Source organism: Mustelus asterias, chromosome 13 (genome assembly GCF_964213995.1).
Source record: "Mustelus asterias chromosome 13, sMusAst1.hap1.1, whole genome shotgun sequence".
NCBI classification, from domain to species: domain Eukaryota; kingdom Metazoa; phylum Chordata; class Chondrichthyes; order Carcharhiniformes; family Triakidae; genus Mustelus; species Mustelus asterias.
The window spans coordinates 64,882,079-64,904,793 of NC_135813.1; the positions used below are offsets into that span (position 1 = coordinate 64,882,079).

Consider the following 22,715-nt stretch of genomic DNA (forward strand, 5'->3'; position numbering starts at 1 on the left):
CGGAGAATCCTGCTTGCATGAACAGCCAGAGAATTCTGGCCACAGTCTCCTGGCTAAAGGTTCAGGCCTTGGAATCTTCTTCATCGATGACTTGCACACTTTGGCCAAATGTTTTTTTTTAAGCATGAGCTGCAATTCTCCTCTCAAGTTGGACATGGTGCTGCAAATCGATGGGTACCTTCGGCAATTCTGGCACATTTTCAAGGGTGTCTTACCACAAGGGGGGAAATGTTGATGAGCATCTGAGGTCGCTTTGACCCTAACACTTGCACTGGAGCTGGTTGGGTAAGCTGTGTCTGCCACTGAGGCCACATTCTCTGCAACTTCCGTGAATCAAACATGGCCTTTTCAATTTGGACGCTTTTTCTGAAGTGGAACCATTGTCCTCCACTGAGGAGGCATTCCGCAATTCGTGGAGTTGAAGTTTTCTCAATCAGTTTTCATAGAATCTCTACAGTGCCTAGAGGAGGCCATTCGGCCCATCAAGTCTGCACCGACCACAATCCCACCCAGGCCTTATTCCCGTAATCCTAGATATTTATGCTGCTAATCCCCCTGATACTAAGGGTCAATTTAGCACGGCCAATCAACCTAACCTGCGCATCTTTGGAGAGTGGGTGGAAACCGGAGCGCCCGGAGGAAACCCACACAGACACGGCGAGAATGTGCAAACTCCACGCAGACAGCGACCGAGGCTGGAATTGAACCCGGGTCCCTGGCACTGTGAGGCAGCAGTGCCAATCACTGTGCCATGGTGCCGCACCTTGGTTACAAATTAATTCATTGGCTGGTGTGCCTAATTTTCACGTGAAAACTAACTGCTGCAGCACTGCCATGAGCTGTTCCAAGGGCTCACTGTTTCCCTGGCCTCTCTGGCAGCAGGTCCAGGACTATTTCTTTTGGCCTGAGGTGTCTTTCGAGAGCACTTGTTGCTATATCAAACATCGATGTGCTTGAATACATGCAGGCCTTCTTGCAGGTCACTGCTACCCAAGGAACATCAATACCCATTACAGGCAAGTGGATCTTGAACCTCGAAATCTATCTATCCCTTGGCATGGGTGGATATCCTGGTAAAGAAAGAGAAGGTAAGTTTAAACTGTTCTCCATCTTGTCATTGGTCAATCATTAAAGGCAGTAAGACAAGCCTTTGGGAAGGTGAACAGAGTTTTCGATTGTATTGGGGAAAGATTTGCACCTTCCACAGGCACAGGGTATCCTCTGCATTTCCGAGCAAATGAAATATATTATGAAGTGTGGTCACTGTTGTGATGGAAGAAATGTGCAGACATTTTGCTCAGAACAAAGTCCCACAGATAGCAATGAGATCATGACCAGGTAACCCAGTCTTTTTAGTGAACCATAGAATCCCTACAAAGCCCATTCGGCCCATTGAGTCTGCACCAACTCTCCAAAAGAACATCTTACCCAGGCTCACCCTATCCCCATAACCCTGCCCATTTACCATGACTAATCCACCCAGCCTACACATCTTGGGATACTAAGGGATAATTTAGTATGGCCAATCCACCTAACCTGCACTTCTTTGGACTATGGGAGGAAACTGGAGCACCCGGAAGAAACCCACGCAGACATGGGGAACGTGCAGTCTCGGCACAGACAGTGACCCAAGCCGGGAATTGAACCCGGTTCCCTGGCGTTGTGAGGCAGCAATGCTAACCACTGCGCCATTGGGCCACCCTTGTTGGTTTAGAGATAAATGTTGGCTGGGATGCCAGTTAAAAGCGCCATTGGACCTTTTAAGTCGACCTGAAAGGCTTTGATTTAACATGCCAGCTGAAAGACAGCAGCTCTGACAATGCAACACTCCACTAACCTGTAGTGCCAACCTACATGTTGCACCCGAGTTTCTCAAGTGAGACTGAGAACACGCGACCTTCTGGCTGAGGTGAGGGCACACAGAGGAGACCGTGGCAAGAAATTCAATCAAGATGAAGTGGTTGCTCTATTTATTCCCACCCACCTTCATTTTAACGACACAAAACTCCAACCAATACAGGCAACTGATCAATGGAGGTACAAACACCAGATGATATCTCTCCCGGGTCGTGGTAAGTTCATTAACCCCTTCAACCCCAGGCAATGTATGCTGCTGCGCCTGCCTCTCCAGCAATCATAATGCCTGCTGAGTTTAGCTGTGTTTCCTTTGAAGAGATCAATTCACATGTTAATTCAGCTATTTATAGTTCAGGAAGTATTTCACAGATGGGTGTATACACAAGACAATTGTACCGTGCTCACTGCTATTTTCATGAATCTCTGTGCCTGTAGCTGTGCTGACAGCGTGCATGACATTTATGATTCATTCCATCATATAATCAATCCATCTCCCGAAAGCTCTTGGAAATTCGGCATTATTGCTGAAAGATCAGATATTTTTAGCATTTCCCTTTGAATGATCACAGGCAGCTTCAGCGCTGACTGAAAAGTCTAATCCAGTTTTTTTTTGTCAAAGTGCAGTGCAAAGCCCATGATGATTCATTATAAATTTAGTGCCTTTTCACTCTGACATGACTTAGAAAATAGTTCGACACTGAACTTTCATCATTGCACCTTTGCTGGCAAAGAATAGAATAGAATCCCTACAGTGCAGAAGGAGGTCGTTCTGCCCATCGAGTCTGCACCGACCACAATCCCACCCAGGCCCTATTCCAATAACCCCTCATATTTACCCTGCTAATCCCCCTACTAGGATTAATTTAGCATGGCCAATCAACCTAACCTGCACATCTTTGGACTGTGGGAGGAAACCGGAGCACCCGGAGGAAACCCACGCAGACACGGGGAGAATGTGCAAACTCCACACAGACAGTGATCCGAGGCCGGAATTGAACCGGGTCCCTGGCGCTGTGAGGCAGCAGTGCTAACCACTGTGCCGCCCACAATGTTTTTGATACTTGGTTAAACTGTGCAATTGGAACCTGGAGCTTGTTAGAACAAAGATGTGCAATGTCAGGTTTGCTTAATGGGTGGCATTTGTTGGCTTGTAGCAGTGCAAAGGGGGCTTATAGCAAAGAAAGAGGGTACTGAAATATTCAGCACTGCTGTGTAGAGGGGAGGGGGAAAGGGGGCTGGAATGCATTGGTTTCACTAATGTGAATTAGAGAATATAAAAGTGGGATGGGGGAGGGGCATCAGGATTTAGAATCAATGAAGAGAAAATCTTTATATTTCCATGCATCAAATTGCTTTAAAAAGGAAACTATTTAGTTGACTAATTATTCACATAATTGTAGAAGTGTTCTTAGGTCTACAGTGCTGTTATAAGTTAGCATCTGTGTAGCACTGCACTGGCAAATCTCCAACAAGCGGATGGTCACTCACATGGTCCAAGCCTAGATGACTGCCTGATTTCGAATGCAACGTGTCCAAGTTCAGAACATCCCATCTACAGACATCAGGCCTCTGAGAAATACTGTGCCTCCTGCCACTCCTCCAGCACAACCAAAAAAAATACCAATTGCTTAGTATAGATTGTTTAAGCAGTAAAACGTTCTGAAAACTTGTACCTTTAATTTTCCCACCCACCTCCCACTGCTACACAGTTTTTTGCTACTTTTCTGCCTGCTCGTCATGTCACATTATCTCTGGGTCAAATGTATTGTGTGTTGGGGAGGGGCGGTGAAACTCCAACTCCAGTAATGCATCTCGCACAGTCGCTGGGACATTTACCAGTATTCAGGTGAATTCCCAGCACAAGCCCAGGCTGATTGAACGCTAAATAACCAACTTCATGGATACATTTAGGTGCTTTCGTTTTGTGCTCAGTTTTAAAAATGGATTATGTTACTGATGCGCGTTATCATACACGAGGCTAGATGCTCAGGAAATAAAGGCTTTTATTTGCTGTAACGAAGCAGCCAACAATTATATACACGATCCCAGACTGAGGGGTCCCAGCCAGAGCAGGGACCTTTATACCTCTCCCAGGAGGCGGAGCCCGACTGGGATGTACCACAACACTACAATACAAAGGTGTAACAACCCCACCCTAACCCCAACAGCAACAAGTAGCACAACCCATCCCTAACCCAACAGCAACATATGTACATCCTTGTAGTACTGGCCAGACCCTGGCTCAGTACTATCCAGTGGGAACCAACGATGGTTCACCACAGTTACTTCCATACTGACCCAAGTGAAATAAAAATGTGGTTGGAAATAATGCATGAAAAAAGATTGAACAATTTGATTGGTTAGTTTTATGGCACTAGTTTTAGAAACAAAAGCCGACGGGTTTGGTTACTCAGGTTTCTGTTCCTCATTCTTGCTACTTCTGATTTATTCCTATGCAGCCAATCAGCTAGGAAACAAAACAGATAAATTGTAATTTCAGCTAAACACTCATTTTTGTACCCATTGGAAAATATGGGTCTTTTACAACCCCACTTTCTGTTAAGATGCAATGAGTGGGGACTACTTAATGAATTTCAGTCAAGAAGTTTTAACCATGGTGGAAAAGTTACTTAAATGCATTAGCACACACGAAGACAGCCTTGCACTTTGTCACAGGATACCATAAAGTATTTTGGTTTCAAGAATAAGTTGATCTCCATTCAGTCACAAATCAAAAACTGTACCAAACTTTGACCACACATTTGGTGGTGTTCAGACTATTTTGAATTATGCTTAATTAACTTTCAATATGTTCAGTGAGAAATTTTAAAAAGTGAATGAATAAAACTGGTGTTGAACGATACAGAATATATTTTACCTGAGTCAAGAGGGCCGACAACTTGAACTTTAAGGAGTAAATTTACACACTGACTAAAAGGCTTTTAGAAGTGGGAGATCAAGAGTCCAGGGGCAGTATGTTCCTGTTAGGGTGCAGGGAAAGGCTGGCAAGTTTAGGGATCCCTGGCTGATGAGGAATATTGAGGCTCTGGTCAGGACAAAGAAGGAAGCAGACATTGGGTTTAGACAATCAGAAACAAATGTATCTCTCTATGCCTATAAAGAGAGTAAGAGCACACTTAAGAGGGAACTCAGGAGGGCACAAGGAGGATATGAGATGGATCTGGCAGGTAAGGTTAAATAAATTTAACCTTAAAGAAATTAGGCGGCACGGTGGCACAGTGGTTAGCACTGCTGCCTCACAGCTCCATGGGACATTGGTTCGATTCCCAGCTTGGGTGACTGTGTGGAGTTTGCACATTCTCCCCGTGTCTGCGTGGGTTTCCTCTGGGTGCTCCGGTTTCCTCCCACACTCCAAAAATGTGCGGGTTAGGTTGATTGGCCATGATAAATTGCCCTTAGTGTCCTGGGATGTGTAGGCTAGAGGGATTAGTGGGGTTAATGTGTGGGATTCTGGGAATAGGGCTTGGGGTGGGATTGTTGTTGGTGCAGACTCGATGGGCTGAATGACCTCCTTCTGCACTGTAGGGTTTCTATGATTTCTATGAAATTCCCAAGAGGTTCTATAGCTATATTAAGAGTAAAAGGGTGGCTAGCGAGAGAATAGGTCCCCTTAAAGATCTGCATGGCCGCAAGAGATGGGTGAGATTTTTAATGAATATTTCTCCTCAGTGTTTGCTGAGGAGAACATCATGGATGCTAAGGGAGACAAGTGGTGATGTCTTGGGCTACATGCATATTACTAAGGAGGAGGTATTTGCAGCTTTAAAGTGCTTTAAGGTGGATACATCCCCTGGGCCTGACCAAGTGCATCCTCGGATCTTGTGGAAGGTTAGGGAGAAATTACAGAGGCTTTTGCAGAGATATTCACTTCATCTCTTTCTACCGGCGAAGTTCTGGAAGACTGGAAGGTGGCTAAAGTTGTTCTGTTGTTTAAGAAGGGTAACAAGCCAGGGAATTACAGGCCGGTGAGCCTGATATCAGTGGTGGGTAAGTTACTGGAGAGGATTCTGAGGAACATAATCTACCAACATTTGGATAGTCAAGGTCTAATTAGGGATAGTCAGCATGTCTTTGTGCATGGGAATTCATGTCTGACGAATCTTTCCGAGTTTTCGAAGAGGTAACCAAGAGGATGGATGAGGGTGGGGCAGTAGATGTTATCTATATGGACTTTAGCAAGGCCTTTGACAAGGTCCCGCATGGCAGGCTAGTCTGGAAGGTTGGGTCACATGGGATCCAGGGAGAGCTAGCAAATTGGATTCAAAATTGGCTCGATGGTAGGAAGCAGAGGGTGATGGCTGAAGGTTGTTTCTCGGACTGGAGGCCTGTGATGAGTGGTGTGCCTCAGGGGTTGGTGTTGGGACCCTTGTTATTCATTATTTATATAGATTATTTGGATGTGGATGTACAAGGCATGGTTAGTAAGTTTGTGGATGATATTAATTTAGGAGGTATCGTTGATAGCGAAGAAGGTTATCAAAAATTACAGGAGGATCTTGATCAGTTGGGGAAGTGGGCCGAGGATTGGCAAATTGATTTCAATGCAGATAAGTGTGGGATTTGCATTTTGGAAAGTCAAACTAGGGTAGGACTCATACAGTGACTGGTGTAGCGGGATCTTTCTCTTTACTCCACTTACAGGCCAGTATTTGGGGGTCTGCCGATAGCTGCAAGTGTCTGTCTCTTACAGGCCTCGAAATTTCAAAAGCCGGGGAATGCTGCACTGGGGCAACTCCGCAGGAGAGAGCGCGGAACCAGACTCACCGTTTATACCTGACCGGTAACCTGATACTTATATCACACAGCCATCCCAAAACCACCACCAAGGCCCGAGTGGTTCTCTCCCTTGTCGGTGGGACAACGGCCACCCTGCACCCACTGCACTCGAGTAGGTCTCCAAGAGAGAGAACAGAGAGACTCTGTCCCTTTTATCTCCTGACCAGCAGTCTCCCTTGAGTGAGCGGGTTCGAATCGCTCAGATCACCCTTGATTCTAGACTCCGGGTTTATGGTAAGGGATATTGAAACTGTGACCTCGTCAGAGTGCACTGATGAGAGAACAAGAGGCAAGACGGACTCCAAACGAGTTTCAAAACTTACAGTAATTTATTTAACAATAAAATCAACCTCTCCAATCCCCCACCACAGATGAATAAAACTTATACTTTATACTATCACTATGGGAGAAATGCTAACGGATACAACGTAAAATCTTACTTTACACAGTTCAAAACAAGATTACTGAACTTTAAAATTACAATACATCACCCCTCCCCCCCTCCCACCCCTGCCTTGCCTCAACCTCTATCCTATCCTCGGGAGCTTCACAAGGTTGGCTGGGATACTCACAATTCTAAAAGGGATTCCTTTGTGGTGGGCTCGAGTGTCTCAGTGCAGGGTCGAAACTGGGCTGCTGTTGGACTTCACCTCTGCACATCAGCTTGTGATTCTGGAAGAGAGCTCGGTCCTGCTTGTCTGCCTCTCAGCTTGCGATTCTGGAAGAGCTTGGTCCTGCTTGTCTGCTTCTCTCCTGCTTGCCTTAACTTCAGCCTGATTTAACAAACAACTTCCCTGCCCCCGTAGGTGACTTTCAAGGACAAAGGGGCTTTCGACCACTGGCAGTCTCAGTTTAATTTAGTCAAGTCCAAACACAAAAGGCTGGAACTGCCTTGACCCCCGTGGGTCGTTATTTCAATGTCGTCTTAATGCTCCTCCGGAGCTTCCTGAACGGTATCCCATCAGTGGGATGGGTCTTCTTGTCTTCTGTGGATGGGCCGATTTCTGTGGCCATTGACTCCCTGCTGGTCTGTTTACTGTCCTTTGCCCTTCTGATGATTAGATCACTGGTGTGTCTGCCTTTCTGGCCATTTGCATATTCAGAGGGCTCACACCTTTTTCTTAGCACAGTCCACAGACAGGTTATGTTTGTCCTGCCGAGCCTTCTGGGAGGTTTTTATCAGCCAGCAGCCAGAGTTGGCCACTTTTAAACTGTCAGGTTTCTCCTGAGTCCTTTAAAAATATGGAGGATTGCTCTGAAACTTACACTGGTAGGGCCCTGGGGAATGTTGAGGAACAGAGGGGCCTAGGAGTACAAGTACATAGTTCGTTGAGAGTAGCATCACAGTTAGACAGAGTGATGAAGAAGGCGGTTAGCACACTGGACATCATCAGTCAGGGCATTGAGTATAGAAGTTGGAACATTATGTTACAGTTGTATGAGTCATTGGTGAAACTGCACTTCGAGTATTGTATGCAGTTTTGTTACCCTGTTATAGGAAAGACATTGATAAACTAGAAAGAGTGCAAAGAAGATCTACGAGATGTTGCTAGGACTAGTGGACCTGAGTTATAGGGAGAGGTTGGCCAGGCTCAGACTTTTTGCCTTGCAATGTAGGAGAATGAGGGGTGACCTTATTGAGGTGTATGAAACCATGAGGGGCATAGATCTCTCCTTTCCTTACTATGAACGGTATGCTTTGTCTGTACAGTGCGCAAGAAACAATACTTTTCACTGTATACTAATACATGTGACAATAATAAATCAAATCAAATCAAAATCAAGATGAATGCACGTTATCTTTTTCCCAGGGAAGGGGAATTGAAAACTAGGGGGCATAGACTTAAGGTGAGAGGGGAAAGATTTTAAAGGGATCGAAGGGGCAAATTCTTCATGCAGAGGGTGGTGCGGATATGGAATGAGCTGTCAGAGAAAGTGGTTGAGGCAGGTACAATAGCAACATTTAAGAAGCATTTGGATAAGTACATGGATGGGAAAGGGTTAGAGGGATATGGGCCAATCGCAGGCAATTGTGACTAGCTGGGAGGGCACCATGGTTGGCATGGACTGGTTGGTCCGAAGCGCCTGTTTCCGTGTTGTATTGCTCTATGACTCTAGGATGATGTTTATAAATGCACCTAATGCTCTGGTTGGATTTCAAGTGTGTTTCAGGTCTGAGTTCAGTAACTTAGATCTTGACAAAGCCAAATACTTTTCCCAACTGCCACTTTGTACCTTCACCGCCTACATGACAATCTATATGTTTCTGCACTACACAATATAGAAACGTTAAACACCATATGAGGAAAATGTTATTGTCGATGGGTGGGGGAGTGCTGGAAAATCCCACCCATAATCCTTTATTTCTCCGTCTTTTCTCGTTGGGGGAAAAGGGCTCAATATATAACCCCTTTCCTTTCTTACTTATCAAGAGATATAATTGCTGTTCTCCGTAGCAAAACTTTTAATTATAATTCTGTCTTTGCCACTGTGTCATTGTTTAAGTTTATTTATTAGTTTACATTATACATTTACATTAACACTGCAATGAAGTTACTGTGAAAATCCCCTGGTTGCCACACTCCGGCGCCTGTTGGGGTACACTGAGGGAGAATTTAGCCTGGCCAATGCATCTAACCAGCACGTCTTTCAGACTGTGGGGAGAAACCGGAGCATCCGGAGGAAACCCACGCAGACACGGGGAGAATGTGTAGACTCCGCACAGACAGTGACCCGAGCCGGGAATCGAACCCGTGTCCCTGCCCCTGTGAAGCAGCAGTGCTAACCGCTGTGCCACCGTGTCGCCCTTGTTTGGTACCAATCAAAAAGCATGAAATATGCCCACATGTTTTTCTTTACAGAAATAATCTCCAGCAAGTGATATCGAATCTTTTAAAGTTTCCAAAACTTATGAATCAGCGTGTATTGGAAAGTATGTAATTAGGTTTATTAAAACTAACCACGACTTTTGTATCTGACAATCAATAATTCAGTGGTCATTTTCTTTTTTAAATTGACTTTCCCTGGTTAACAGGCTAAAGCTAAAGATTAATTTTACCACAGGCTGAAGAGAAAATCAATAGCAATATCGCTTTAGAAACTTCAGGACAACTTAGCCGACACAACATGTGCAGTTCCAGATTGTACAGGTCAAAGTCTGCTTCTGGGAATTCCTATGAAACATTCAGCACAGAACCTACTTCTCTGAATAGAATACATAATTAGATCAGTATCTTTCTTGCAGCCTTTAGCCCTCATCAAGGAGATAGGCCCCATAAATGGACTATTGTTAATTCCAGCATTTTCTGCCTTTATTTCAGAAATATGATGATTTGCAGTAATTCCTTTTCATGAGATATTTGGAGAGTTATGTTGATGCATTTACGGACAGGACTTAAACCATCTGTGTGAAAATTTGAACAGACAAATCTTTTCTTGCTTGTTTGCACTCAATCGTATTCAAATCAGAGGCGACACGGTGGCACAGTGGTTAGCACTGCTGCCTCACAGTGCCAGGGACCCGGGTTCGATTCCCAGCTTGGATCACTGCCTGCGTGGAGTCTGCATGTTCTCCCCGTGTTTGCATGGGTTTCCTCCGGGTGCTCCGGTTTCCTCCCACAGTCCGAAAAATGTGTGGGTTAGCTGCATTGGCCATGCTAAATTCTCCCTCAGTGTACCCAAGCAGGTGCTGGAGTGTGGCGACTAGGGGATTTTCACAGTAACTTCATTGCAGTATTAATATAAGTCTACTTGTGACACCAATAAATAAACTTTAAATCTGAGCCAAGCTGACAGCTGGGATGGCTGTTTAATTACCCCCGTTCCCAAGGGCTCGGAGTGGAAAATCAGCAGCTTTCGGATTCCTGATCGTTATTCAGCGACACCCACATTCACTGGGGCTTTCAGGAATTTAGCTTAGCTGTGATATGTCCATGATAATTATGATTGTCCATGCTTGTCCGGGGTGGCACAGTGGCACAGTGGTTAGCACTGCTGCTTCACAGTGCCAGGGACCCGGGTTCGATTCCCGGCTTGGGTCACTGTCTGTGTGGAGTTTGCACGTTCTCCCCGTGTCTGCGTGGGTTTCCTCCAGGTGCTCCGGTTTCCTCCCACAGTCCAAAGATGTGCAGGTTAGGTGGATTGGCCATGCTAAATAGCCCCTTAGTGTCAGGGGGGCTAACTAGGGTAAATGCATGGTGTTATAGCAATAGGGCCTGGGTGGGATTGTGGTCGGTGCAGACTCAATGGGCCAAATGGCCTCCTTTAGCACTGTAGGAATTCTATGATTCTACAGTTTTTATGATCAACCAGCCTCTTGGCCCTCGTACAATGGCTCATTGAAGAATGGCTCCTTGAGTAAGGCAGCAGAGAGTTACCAGTGCCTGTGGATCTGTAACAGAGGGTGAGTCAGTGTCTGCAGGAGAGACAGAGGAAATGGGGGAGAAAGATGGTCCTTGGATAGAGTATGACTTGCATATGGCATCAACGTAAATGATACAATGGCCTTCTGAGCTTTTTCAACGATCAAAATGTCTTTTAAAAAAATCACCAAGTATATTGCCACCAGTGAATCGCAGAGGGAGCTCATTGGAAAACACACCTCACCTTCATAGGATCATCATAGAATCCCTACAGTGCTGAAAGAGGCCATTCGGCCCATCGAGCCTGCAGCCACCCACCTTTTTTTTCATCTTACCCAGACCCTATCCCCGTAACCCCATGTATTTATCCCGCTAATCCCCTCTAACCAACACATCTTTGGACACTAAGGGGCAATTTAGCATGGCCAATCCCCCTAACCTGCACATCTTTGGACTTATATGGAGAGTTGCCAATCTTGTAGGTTGTTCTGTAATCTCTACAAATTGAAGCTGAATCCCCAGGAAGCGATGCAGGAGGAACATCAAGGAGCAGTGAAACAAAATTGTGTGTTTTCTCATTATTCTATTAGTTATTTTTAAAAATTGATGATTGTGGCGGGGGGGGAGGAGGGATGGATAGAAGCTTTGCCAACAGTCAAGATCAATCCGATTGGATAACAAGGATTCTGTTCCAATCCCAATTGGCTGTGGGAAGCCAGTGCATCTGGATGATGAACCAATGGCCATTTGAGGAGAATGTCATGCGGTGAAACCTCCAGGAATGCAGCTCACCTGAGTTGGCAACCCTAACCCACGCTTCGTTCACGCTGAGCGCCATTTTCTCTTTCATCTCACAGAAAGGCAGTCACTGGAAGTACCTCCAAAGCAGAGGCCTCTGGATTCTTCAAGGAGTTAGCGGTGGCCTTTCTGGCCGGAACCTTCACATTCCCACTGGCCGTTCTGACTCAGTTTCTGCCGTTGTATCATGTTCCGCACGACATTTATCAAATACACACCGAGAATATCGTGATGGTGCAGCTGGGTAAGTGTGAACAACCAGACAGAGTTTGAGAAGTGATATGCCACCCACAGCCTGATTACTGAACAATTAATTTCACCATAGACAAAAATCATGAACTGACTTTGGCAAGTTATCATTTCATGCTCTACAGCAGGCAGTAAGTCTCAGAGCGAATGTAAAAGCTAATTGAGTGCTCTATCTACTGTGGGGGTGGCTGGACTTTATCCAATTGAGTACAGCGGCCCACTTCCCCATGCTGCCTCTGCTTTATAGATCAGGCCGTGCTGTTTATATAACTTGAATCGGAGACAATATAACCCACATTAAGTCCTGTTCAGCCATGTCCTCCCATCCAACTGTTGGGACTTCTTGCGTGCTGTCCCCCACATACCCTCTAATTCCATCCTTTACTCTCGTTCTATGGTTTTAAAACTTAACTCTAATATTCTGCACCCTCTCCTTTCCTTCTCCCCTATGAACGGTATGCTTTGTCTGTATAGCACGCGCACGAGAAACAATACTTTTCACTGTATACCAATACATGTGACAATAATAAATCAATCAATCAACTACACTCACTGGCCCATTTCATCTCAAGCCACCTCAATTTCAAATTTTAAAATTCTAATCCTTGAGTTTAAAGTCCCTCCATGGCCTTGCCCCTCCTTAATTCTAATCTCCTCTAGGCCTACAACCATCTCTGACCCCGCCTTCTGCCAACTCTGGCCTCAATCAACTCCCACTTGTATCTTTGGTGACCATTGCCGAAATCCTGCTGCCGTTCACGTCAGTAGGATTCTTCGGCCCCACTGACGGCGCTCCCCTCCCCCTCCCCTTCCCGCCACAGGTTTCCCGGCGGTGAGGAGTGCGTCCACTGGGAAACCCCATTGACAATGACGGGACCATAAGATCCCACCACCAGCGCGCGACACGCCACCTCCCATTGCCACGAAACACACCGTGGAGGTGGGGGAAGATCCCACCCAACATCTTCAGCTGTCTAGACCATGAGGTCTGGAACCTGCCTGTAAGCCTCAATACCTCACCACATCTCCCTCCTCCTTTAAAGCTGTACTGCGTCTTCTACATAGCTTTCAGCCCCCCTACCCCTTCGATTAGAATCCCTCTTCAGCTCAAAGTCAGTTTTTGTTTGGCTGCTTTGCTGTGACATGCCCTTGGCCGTTTTATTACATTCACGATGCTTTGTAAATGTCAGCTGTTACTGACGTAAATTTAACCACCTCTCCATTGTTTTTATTACCAGCGATCTACATTTTCATTGTATGGTCTGCAGATCGGAATGTCAGCCGGAATAATGGGAACAGGGCGGACCCTGCGTCCTGGCTCCGGCACGAAGCCGGGCTGGGGACCTTCTTCCACTATCTCTTTTTCATCCTCCTGGTCACCTTCGCCAGGCCCGAGCGCCAACTTTCTGTCGGACTCCATGAAACCCTCGGCCCCTGCAATGTGTCCAAAGCTCTGACCTCTCCGCTGGGTCAGACCCTGTACCGGCGTGCCTACCTCTGTGCCAGCAACTATGATGAGGGGATGTTTGACTGGCACTGTTTGCCAGGGGCCAAGCCCCCGCCAGATGGGGCAGCGTGGTATCCCATTTGTGGCACTCCATTCCCTAATCGTGCCGAGTACATCTACACAGTCGGTGCCTTCTGCCTGATTGGCATTGCCTTTTACTGGACTGCACTCAGAGGATGGGCACAGCCCGCCAAGAGAGTGAAATATGAGTAACAGCTGCACAAAGACAGACATCAGCTAAGCAAGTCAGTTAGTATAGGGTTGTCCGGGAGGGTATAGAGAATGTGTATGAGGAGATCATTCTAGGGAGCATTTCATTCCACCTCTCTGTAAGGCACATGGAAACATAGAAACATAGAAGATAGGAGCAGGAGGAGGCCATACGGCCCTACCAGCCTGCTCCGCCATTCATCACCATCATGGCTGATCATCCAACTCAATAGCCTAATCCTGCTTTCTCCCCATAACCTTTGATCCCATTCGCCCCAAGTGTTATATCCAGCCGCCTAAATACATTCAATGTTTTGGCATCAACTGTTTCCTGTGGTAATGAATTCCACAGACTCACCACTCTTTGGGTGAAGACATGTCTCCTCACCTCCGTCCTAGATAGTTAACCCCGAATCCTCAGACTGTGACCCCTGGTTCTGGACTCCCCCCACCATCGGGAACATCCTCCCCGCATCTACCCTGTCTACTCCTGTTAGAATTTTATAAGTCTCTATGAGATTCCCCCTCATTCGTCTGAACTCCAGAGAAAACGATCCTAAGCTAGTTAATCTCTCCTCATACATCAGTCCCGCCATCCCTGGAGTCATCCTGGTAAACCTTCGCTGCACTCCCTCGAAAGCAAGAACATCCTTCCTCAGAAAGGGAGACCAAAATTGCACACAATATTGAAAGCCCATGGGGGGAAGGAATTCTCCCATCCCGCCCACTAACAATTCCCATGGGCGGGGGGGTGGACCATGCAAAGGTCCGTTGACCTTGGGTGGGATTTTCCGGTTTTCGGGCGAGTGCAGCTGGAAGATCCCATTGCATGTCTTGAATGGATTGCTGGGCAGGATGGCAACTGCCGCCATTTTGTTATGGGCAGATAGATCAGTTTAACTGTGAGAGATAGCAGTGTGATTTCAATATTGTCAGTTTGTGAAGGCCTTCTCCTGTAAGCACTGAGATAAGACCACTCACCTGGGACCCCCCGCGCTGCTCATCCCACCACAATGCGTGGAAATATCGGATGGAGGAATCCCCTCAATAATGTTACACGGGTGGGCTTCTAGACACACAAAATGATACAGCACAGAAAGAGACCATTCGACCCATCGGCCGGAATTTTACCGGCACGCCCGCCCGAGGCTCGTAAGATTGCGCCCGTGGCCAGTGGAGAATGCTGTTCTGCGAGCCTCGCCCGCCCTGAAATCGGGGCAGGTATGCCGGTAAAATCAGGGCCATCGTGCCTGTGGCTGAGTTGGCTCTCTGAAAGGCCTTTCAATCAGCCCCCTTTTGCCATAGGCGGGCATTAGAGATCCAATTCCCTCTTGAAGGGTGTTATAGAATGCGCATTGACCAACCTGTCGGACATTTCATTCTCCATCGCAATAACTTGCTGAGTAAAAAACTAATTCTCCCTCAGCCCTCTCCTTGGGTGAGATTTTCCAGCCTTGCTTGTTAGCAGGATCTTCCAGCCCCACCAAAGTCAATGGACTTCAGGCTGGCTCGCCACATCCGCCACGGCGGGAGCGGAAAATCTCGGCCCTTATTTTGTTTTTGAAAATTATTTTAAATCTGTGACCTTTAGTGCCAGTGGAGACAGGTTCTACCTGTCCACTCTACCAAAACCCCCCATAAATTTAACATCTCTATTAAACCTCCCTTTAATCTTCACGGTTCTGAGCACAATCTCAGCTCTTACACCACATTGTGTGTGAAGGTTAGTGACGCAGGCAGAGAAATGCTGATTCTGACAAACATTTTGTCTACGTCTTAACACCTCCAATAAAACAATCTACTATACCAACGTGAAGTTTTCATCTTCCAATTGTGCCAAGAGTAATTTTAAAGTTATATTCGCCCATCTTATCGAGAATACTTGCTTGACATATACATACATGCAAAAGCCCTGAGGTGAATAAAACCCCAATAAATCAAGTGCTGAATTATAAAATCATAGAATCTATGGCACGGAGTCAGGCCTTTCGGCCCAAACTGGTCCATGCCGACCAGAAAGCCCATCCAAGCTAACCCCATTTGCCTGCATTTGGCCCATTTCCCTCTAAACCTTTCCTATCCATGTATCTGTCCAAATGCCTTTTAAATGTTGTCTATGTCCCTGCCTCAACCACTTCCTCCGACAGCTCATTCCACATACGTACCACCCTCTGTGTAAACAAGATGCTCCTCAGGTTCCCATTAATTCTTTCCCCTCTTACCTTAAACCAATGCCCTCTAGTTCTCGATTCCCCAACCCTAGGGAAAAGACTGAGTACATTCACCCTATCCATGCCTCTCATGATCTTATACACCTCCATAAGATCACCTCTCCATCTCCTGTGCTCCAAAGAAAAAATTTCTAGCCTGTCCAACCTCTCCCTGTAACTCAATCCCTTGAGTCCTGGCAACATCCTTGCAAATCTCTTCTGCATTCTCTCCAGTTTAATAACATCTTTCCTATAGCAAGGCGACCAAAACTGAACACAATACTCCAGGTGTGGCCTCACCAACGTCCTGTACAACTGCAACATAACATCACAACTTCCATACTCAACACTCTGACTGCTGAAGGCCAGCATGCCAAAAGCCTTCTTCACTGCCCTATCTGCCTGTGACTCCACCCTTAGAGAACCATGCACCTGAACTCCAAGGTCCCTCTGTTCCACAATACTTCCGAAGGTCCTACCATTCACCGTGAAAGTCCTACCTTGATTTGACTTTCCAAAATGCAACACCTCACATTTATCTATATTGAACTCTATTTGCCATTTCTCGGCCCACTTCCCCAGCTGATCAAGATCCTGCTGCAATTTTTGATAACCTTCCTCACTGTCTACAATACCACCTATTTTAGTGTCATCTGCAAATTTACTGATCATGCCTTGTACATTCTCATTCAAATCGTTGATATAGGTAACAAACAGTAATGGGACCAGCACTGACCCCTGAGGCACACCACTAGTTACAGGCCTCCAGTCTGCCAAGCATCCTTCCACCATTATCCTCTGCTTCCTACCATCAAGCAATTGTATATCCAATTTTCCAGCTCTCCCTGGATTCGATCTAACTTTCAAGACCAGCCTACCATGTGGAACTTTATCAAAGGCCTAACTGAGGTCCATATAGACTGCATCTACCACCCTGCCAACTCTAACAAATTTGTAAGGCATGATTTGCATGATCTCCCATGCACAAAGCCGTGCTGACTACTCCAAATCAAACCCTGTCTTTCCAAATGTCTGTATATCTTATCCCTCAGAATCCTCTCTAGTAACTTACCCACCACAGATGTTAGACTTACCGGTCTATAATTCGCAGGTTTTTCTTTGCAGCTCTTCTTAAATAAGGGCACAACATTTGCTACGCCCCAGTCTTCTGGTACCTCACCCGTGGCTAACGATAATGCAAATATCTCAGCCAGGGCTCCCGCAATTTCTTCTCTAGCCTCACGCAGTGTTCTTGGATATACCTGATCAGGGCTAGGAGATTTATCCACCTTCATACATTTTAATCCGCCCATCCTCTCTTCTACTGTAATGCGAGCTGTCCCCAATATATCGTCACTAACTTTCCCAGGTTCCCAAGTCTTCATGTCTTTCTCCATGGTAAACACAGAGCAGAAATATTCATTGAGACCCTCACCCATCTCCTGCGGTTCCTCACATATGTGTCCACTTTGGTCCTTGAGGAGTCCTATTCTCTCTCTATAGTTATTCTTTTTCCTTTAATATACTTAAAGATTACCTTTGGATTCCCTTAATCCTCTCAGCCAAAGCTATCTCATGCCCCCTTTTTGCCCTCCTAATTTCCCTCTTGAGCATACTCCTGTATCCCCTGTACACCTCCAGGGTATCCCTTGATTCCAGCTGCTTGTACCTGAGCCGTGCCTCCTTCTTTTTCCTGGCCAAAACCTCAATATGTTTTGTCATTCAGGGTTCCCTACTCCTGCCAGCCTTGCCCTTCACCCTAACAGGAACATATAGACCCTGAACTCTAGCTATTTCACTTTTAAAGGCTCCCCCTTGCCAGAGGTCCCTTTGACCTCAAACAAGCTACTCCAATCAACCCTTGCAAGCTGCTGTCTAATTCCATCAAAATTCACCTTGCTCCAATTTAGAACTTGCACCTGCAGACCAATTTTGTCCCTTTCCATAACTATTTTAAAATGAATGGAACTATGGTCACTGGTGCCAAAGTGGTCCCCTACCATCACCTCAGTCACTTGCCCAGCCCTATTTCCCAAGAGTAGGTCAAGTTTTGACTTTCCTGAGTAGGACTTTCCACATACTGCCTGAGGAAACTTTCCTGAACACATTGAACAAATTCCAATCCACCTAAACTCCTAACACTATGACAGTTCCAGTCTATGTTTGGCAAATTAAAATCCCCTACTGTGACAACCCTATTACTCCTGCAAGTCTTCCCAATTTCCCTGCATATTTGTTCTTCTAATTCTCGTTGACTATTTGGGGGCCTATAGTACAATGCCAATAAGGTCACCACCCCCTTCTTATTTTTTAGTTCCACCCACAAAGCCTGGCTGGATGATTCCTCGGTTATTTCACCTTTGACTGCTGCCGTGATGCTCTCTTAATCAAAAATGCAACTCTCCCTCCTCTCTTTCCTCCACCTCTGTCCCGCCTAAAGCACCTATATCCTGGAACACTGAGCTGCCAGTCCTGTCCCTCCCTTAGCCATGTTTCAGTTATGGCTATAATATCCCAGTCCAATGTATCTATCCATGCCCTGAGTTCATCAGCCTTACCTATCAGCCCGCTTGCATTGAAATAGATGCAATTTAATGAAGCAGGTTTTCCCCGCTCCCTGCCGTGCTCCTGCCTATCATGTCTATTCAGTTTGCCATAGCTGAGCACTGCATCTCCTTTCAGCCCCTTCTCTGATGATTCATCCTAATTTTGAATTAATGCTGCCACTCATTCCACTTTCTTGAAACCGAAATGCCTTTCGCTGAGTGACATGATGTGTGATCAAGAGGGTTTCCAACCAAGAAAGACAGAAATATTATTACAGCTGTCCCCCCACTCCAGCTGCTATGCTTCTGACTGCCCCCGGTACTAGGTGCAATTTTGCTCTCTAACTGGCCTTGTTTGCATTTGAGAATGTGGTAGCGTTTTTTTAGTATGCGCAGTGATCACCAAGCCAGGCAATAGCTTCTGCAGTGGCTAAATGGAGCTGTCTGAACCCTCTCTGAATGTTGTCAAGGGGCCAGTCTTCCACCATGTGAGTCATTGACTGTGGTGACCACAGCTGCTTCCCGCTTCCCTGCAAGGCCCCCCCTTGTGCCGATTTGCTGCACAAATTGGGGAGTCGACGGCCTGGTGATATTACTGCTAGACTGTTAACCAAGAAACTCAGCTAATGTTCTGGGGACCCGGGATCGAATCCCACCACGGCAGATGATGGAATTTGAAGTCAATAAAAAATATCTGGAATTGTAAGGTAAAGTTTATTTATTATTGTCACAAGTAGGCTTACATTAACACTGCAATGAAGTTACTGTGAAAATCCCCTAGTCGCCACACTCTGGTGCCTGTTCGGGTACACTGAGGGAGAATTTAGCATGGCCAATGCACCTAACCAACACGTCTTTTGGACTGTGGGAAGAAACTGGAGCACCCGGAGGAAACCCAAGCAGACATGGGGAGAAGGTGCAGACTCTACACAGACAGTAACCCAAGCTGGAATCGAAGCCGGGTCCCTGGCGCTGTGAGGCAGCAGTGCTCACTATTGTGCCACCGTGCTGCCCTTATGAATTATGAATTGATTGATGACCATGAAACCATTGTCGATTGTCGGAAAACCCATCTGGTTTGCTAATGTCCATTAAGGGAGGAAATCTTATCTGCTCTGGCCTACATGTGATTCCAGATCCACAGCAAAGTGGTTGACTCTCAACTGCCCTGCAAGAGCAACTAGGGATGGGCAATAAATGTTGGCTTGCCAGCGATGCCCATGTCCCACAAATGGATAGAATAAAAACTAAGGCCCTGCCTGAGTGGAAACAGTTGAGGAGTGCCCAGTGTTGGCATGGCAGGTTGAAGCTGTGTGGATCTGTGGGACCTGCGATGAGGAAATGGTTTTTAATGGTGGCGTGTTGGTTCCATTGCTGCTGCCACAGGGTCTCTGCTGTTACTCCTTGGCTTGGTGGTCTTAGCCACACAGGCTGGTGTGATGGGAGGCGAGCAGCTGGTGGGGGTAATGGGTGGATCTTCAGGTGCCAGTGTGTCCCAAACAATCACCACTGATCTTTACACCTGCTCTGATTTTCCAGGGAATCTTGGTTCCGAGTGGCCGGTGCTCCTGCATGAAAGAGGGCCCAATCTCGTGAATGTATTCAGATCAGGATCAAATGATGCTGTTGTCATGCCAATCTTACCACCTGACTGGTAGCACTTCCCAATCCTACCGAGCAAACACAGATAGTATAAAGAATAAGCAAAATGCTGCAGACGCTGGAATCTGAAACAAGAACAGGGGACACTGGGGAAACTCAGCAGGTCAGGCAGCATCTATTAGGAGAGAAACACAGTTAACTTTGAGTCCTTGAGTCTTCATCAGAACTAAAGGGAGGGAGAATATGTTAGAGCTGTAGAAACTGCCACAAAATGTAGCAGCTTTAAGAACAAATGACAGATGGCCTGGTGTGACACGGGGTGGGCCTGTTTTGCATTGAGGTAATACACGTATAGGATATTTTTAAAAAGGGGGGATTTTAAGATGGTCAAAATCTAAAGCCGCCAAACTCAACGTTCAGTCCTGAGGGCTGCCACCTGCCCGACCGGGAGATGAGATGCTGCTCCTCCAGCTAGCACCGGGCTTCACTGGAACATCGTGGGGTTATGGGGATAGGGCAGGATTGTTACTGGTCCAGGCTCGATGGGCCAAATGGCCTCCTTCTTTACTGTAAGGATTCTATGATCATAACATTGCAACAAATAGTACAAACCCTGAAGCAGCCATTTCAAATGTTATTTAAAGAGATTCGCAACTGCGCTCAGCCAAACATACCAACATCTTTTGTGAACATTTATCTTGTGGTAGCTGCTGCCATTGTGGACTATAAGAGTATTAAACTCTGATAGTCATCATAGTAGGTTCTGAACTGGACGGGACTTCGGACATCACAGCTGTTCCTTGTTGGGATCCTTCTAGGAATTCCATTTCAGTAGGAGGAAGAAGAGAAGGATCAGAAGGAGGAGGCAAGCAGAGTAACAGCTAGGAGGTGGGTGTACTCGAGGAAGTCACTCCTGCCAACAGAATCTCTAGGCCCAAAACCAGATAACTACAGGTCACAGAGGAGACTTTGATGGGGGGGGGGGGGCGGGGGGTGGGGTGGGCAATCTTACCAAAAACATTCTAAATGCCGAACGAGTGTGAAAATGGGAGACGATCATGCCCATTTTTTCAGCGACCTTTCAGACATGATCTTATGGTGCTTAGTGCAAACAAAGGGGCAAACTGTGATTCATGCCAGTCGAGGGAGTGGATGAAGGCTATTCACACCAGAAAGCCGGCTGCTTACAATAGAGGTCACTATCGCACACGCGCAGATCTCTTTGTCTTGTGCAACACCTCCCCCAAGATATCACCTGCCCCACCCAGATTGCTGGCCTCCCAGGCCGATCGTTCCCCCCCACTCCCCTGGATATCGTCCTGATACCCCCCTTCCGCAACCCTGGCCAATCGCCGCCCCGATATTCACCCTGGCCAATCGTGACAAGTTAGTATGATTGCCCCCTTTGAGTCTGTATTGACCTTAAAGTCTGTAAGATTTTAAACTGCATCCTCCCAGTATTTTACCCAATTTCTTATCTATTTTGAAAATTTATTTTGAATCCTCTCCACTATAAGCTTAACTAATAGCTTTTGGTCTGGAGATCCTTGCAGATCGTGTCAAAGAAAATCATCAGAACCCTCAAACAACTGGAATGAATCTGTACCTTGTATTCTGATACACGCTGTTCAGGAGGTGCTAGCACTTAGTGTCCCTGACTCCCACATCACAGAGCCCACTGCCCACCCACCCGGCTTCAACCTGCCGCGCCAACACTGGGCACTCCTCAACAATCTCCGCGCTGGCCAAGGCCTTTATGTCGCAAATTGGCGCTTCATTATCTCTCGAGAGGAAAAGTGACAAGTTACATTTCTACAGGAAGAGTCTGGAATGAATGAAAAGCAGCAGCTGAGGCAGTTATTGACCTGGGCAGAGAGAGGTGAGGCTGGTCGATTACTGCTTATAGACTGGACTCGGGAGAATAGGAATTCAATTACATTCCCTCAATCATCTTCCCGTTGCACTCATACCCACTGATTTGGAACCTCCAAACTCTTCTTTTTTGAAGAGGAGTTGAAATTGGCATGTATTTTTGGACACTGTTGAGAGGGGTGAAGAGGGGGTAAAGAGTCATGGCTTTTATGAGTCACCATTCGAAATCCGGCAATTCTTCCAGTATGTTGGGGATTCCGCTCCAGCGCTGCCCACAAGAGTATCCGCGGTGCCAGGATCTGAGCTGGAGGCTGTGAATGTCCCATCGAGAGAGGGTGTTTCTTCTTCATCGGTCTTTTCCACCTCTAAACCCTGAGCCTCTCACGTCACTGGCTGGTCAGCTCTTGGGTATCTAAAAGCAGAAATGCTTAAGGGCAGGATTAGAGTGTGGGAAAGGGTTGGAGTGGGGAGGGGGGGTGAACAGGAACATAGTTACACCATCTGCAAGTTGTTCACCATTACAGATGGCAGCGTAAAAGTGAAGTGGTTTAAAAGTTTAAAGTTTATTTATTAGTGTCACAAGTAGGCTGACATTAACACTGCAATGAAGTTTCTGTGAAAATCCCTAGTTGCCACACTCTTGCTCCTGTTCGGGTACACTGAGGGAGAATTTAGGATGGCCAATGCACCTAACCAGTCTTTCGGA

General features: G+C 46.5%; 1 protein-coding gene across 4 annotated transcripts in view; it reads left to right on the forward strand.

Annotated features, from left to right (window-relative positions):
* Positions 1–19,232, forward strand: part of LOC144502714 (uncharacterized) — a 215,293-nt gene extending 196,061 nt beyond the window's left edge. For all 4 annotated transcript variants that reach the window (XM_078226954.1, XM_078226952.1, XM_078226953.1 and 1 more), the window contains 2 exons: positions 11,873–12,057; positions 13,301–19,232. In XM_078226954.1, coding sequence (XP_078083080.1) covers positions 11,873–12,057; positions 13,301–13,782 — 667 coding nt within the window. In that variant the 3' untranslated portion in view covers positions 13,783–19,232. The remainder of the gene's footprint in view (positions 1–11,872; positions 12,058–13,300) is intronic.
* The last annotated feature ends 3,483 nt before the right edge of the window (positions 19,233–22,715 follow it).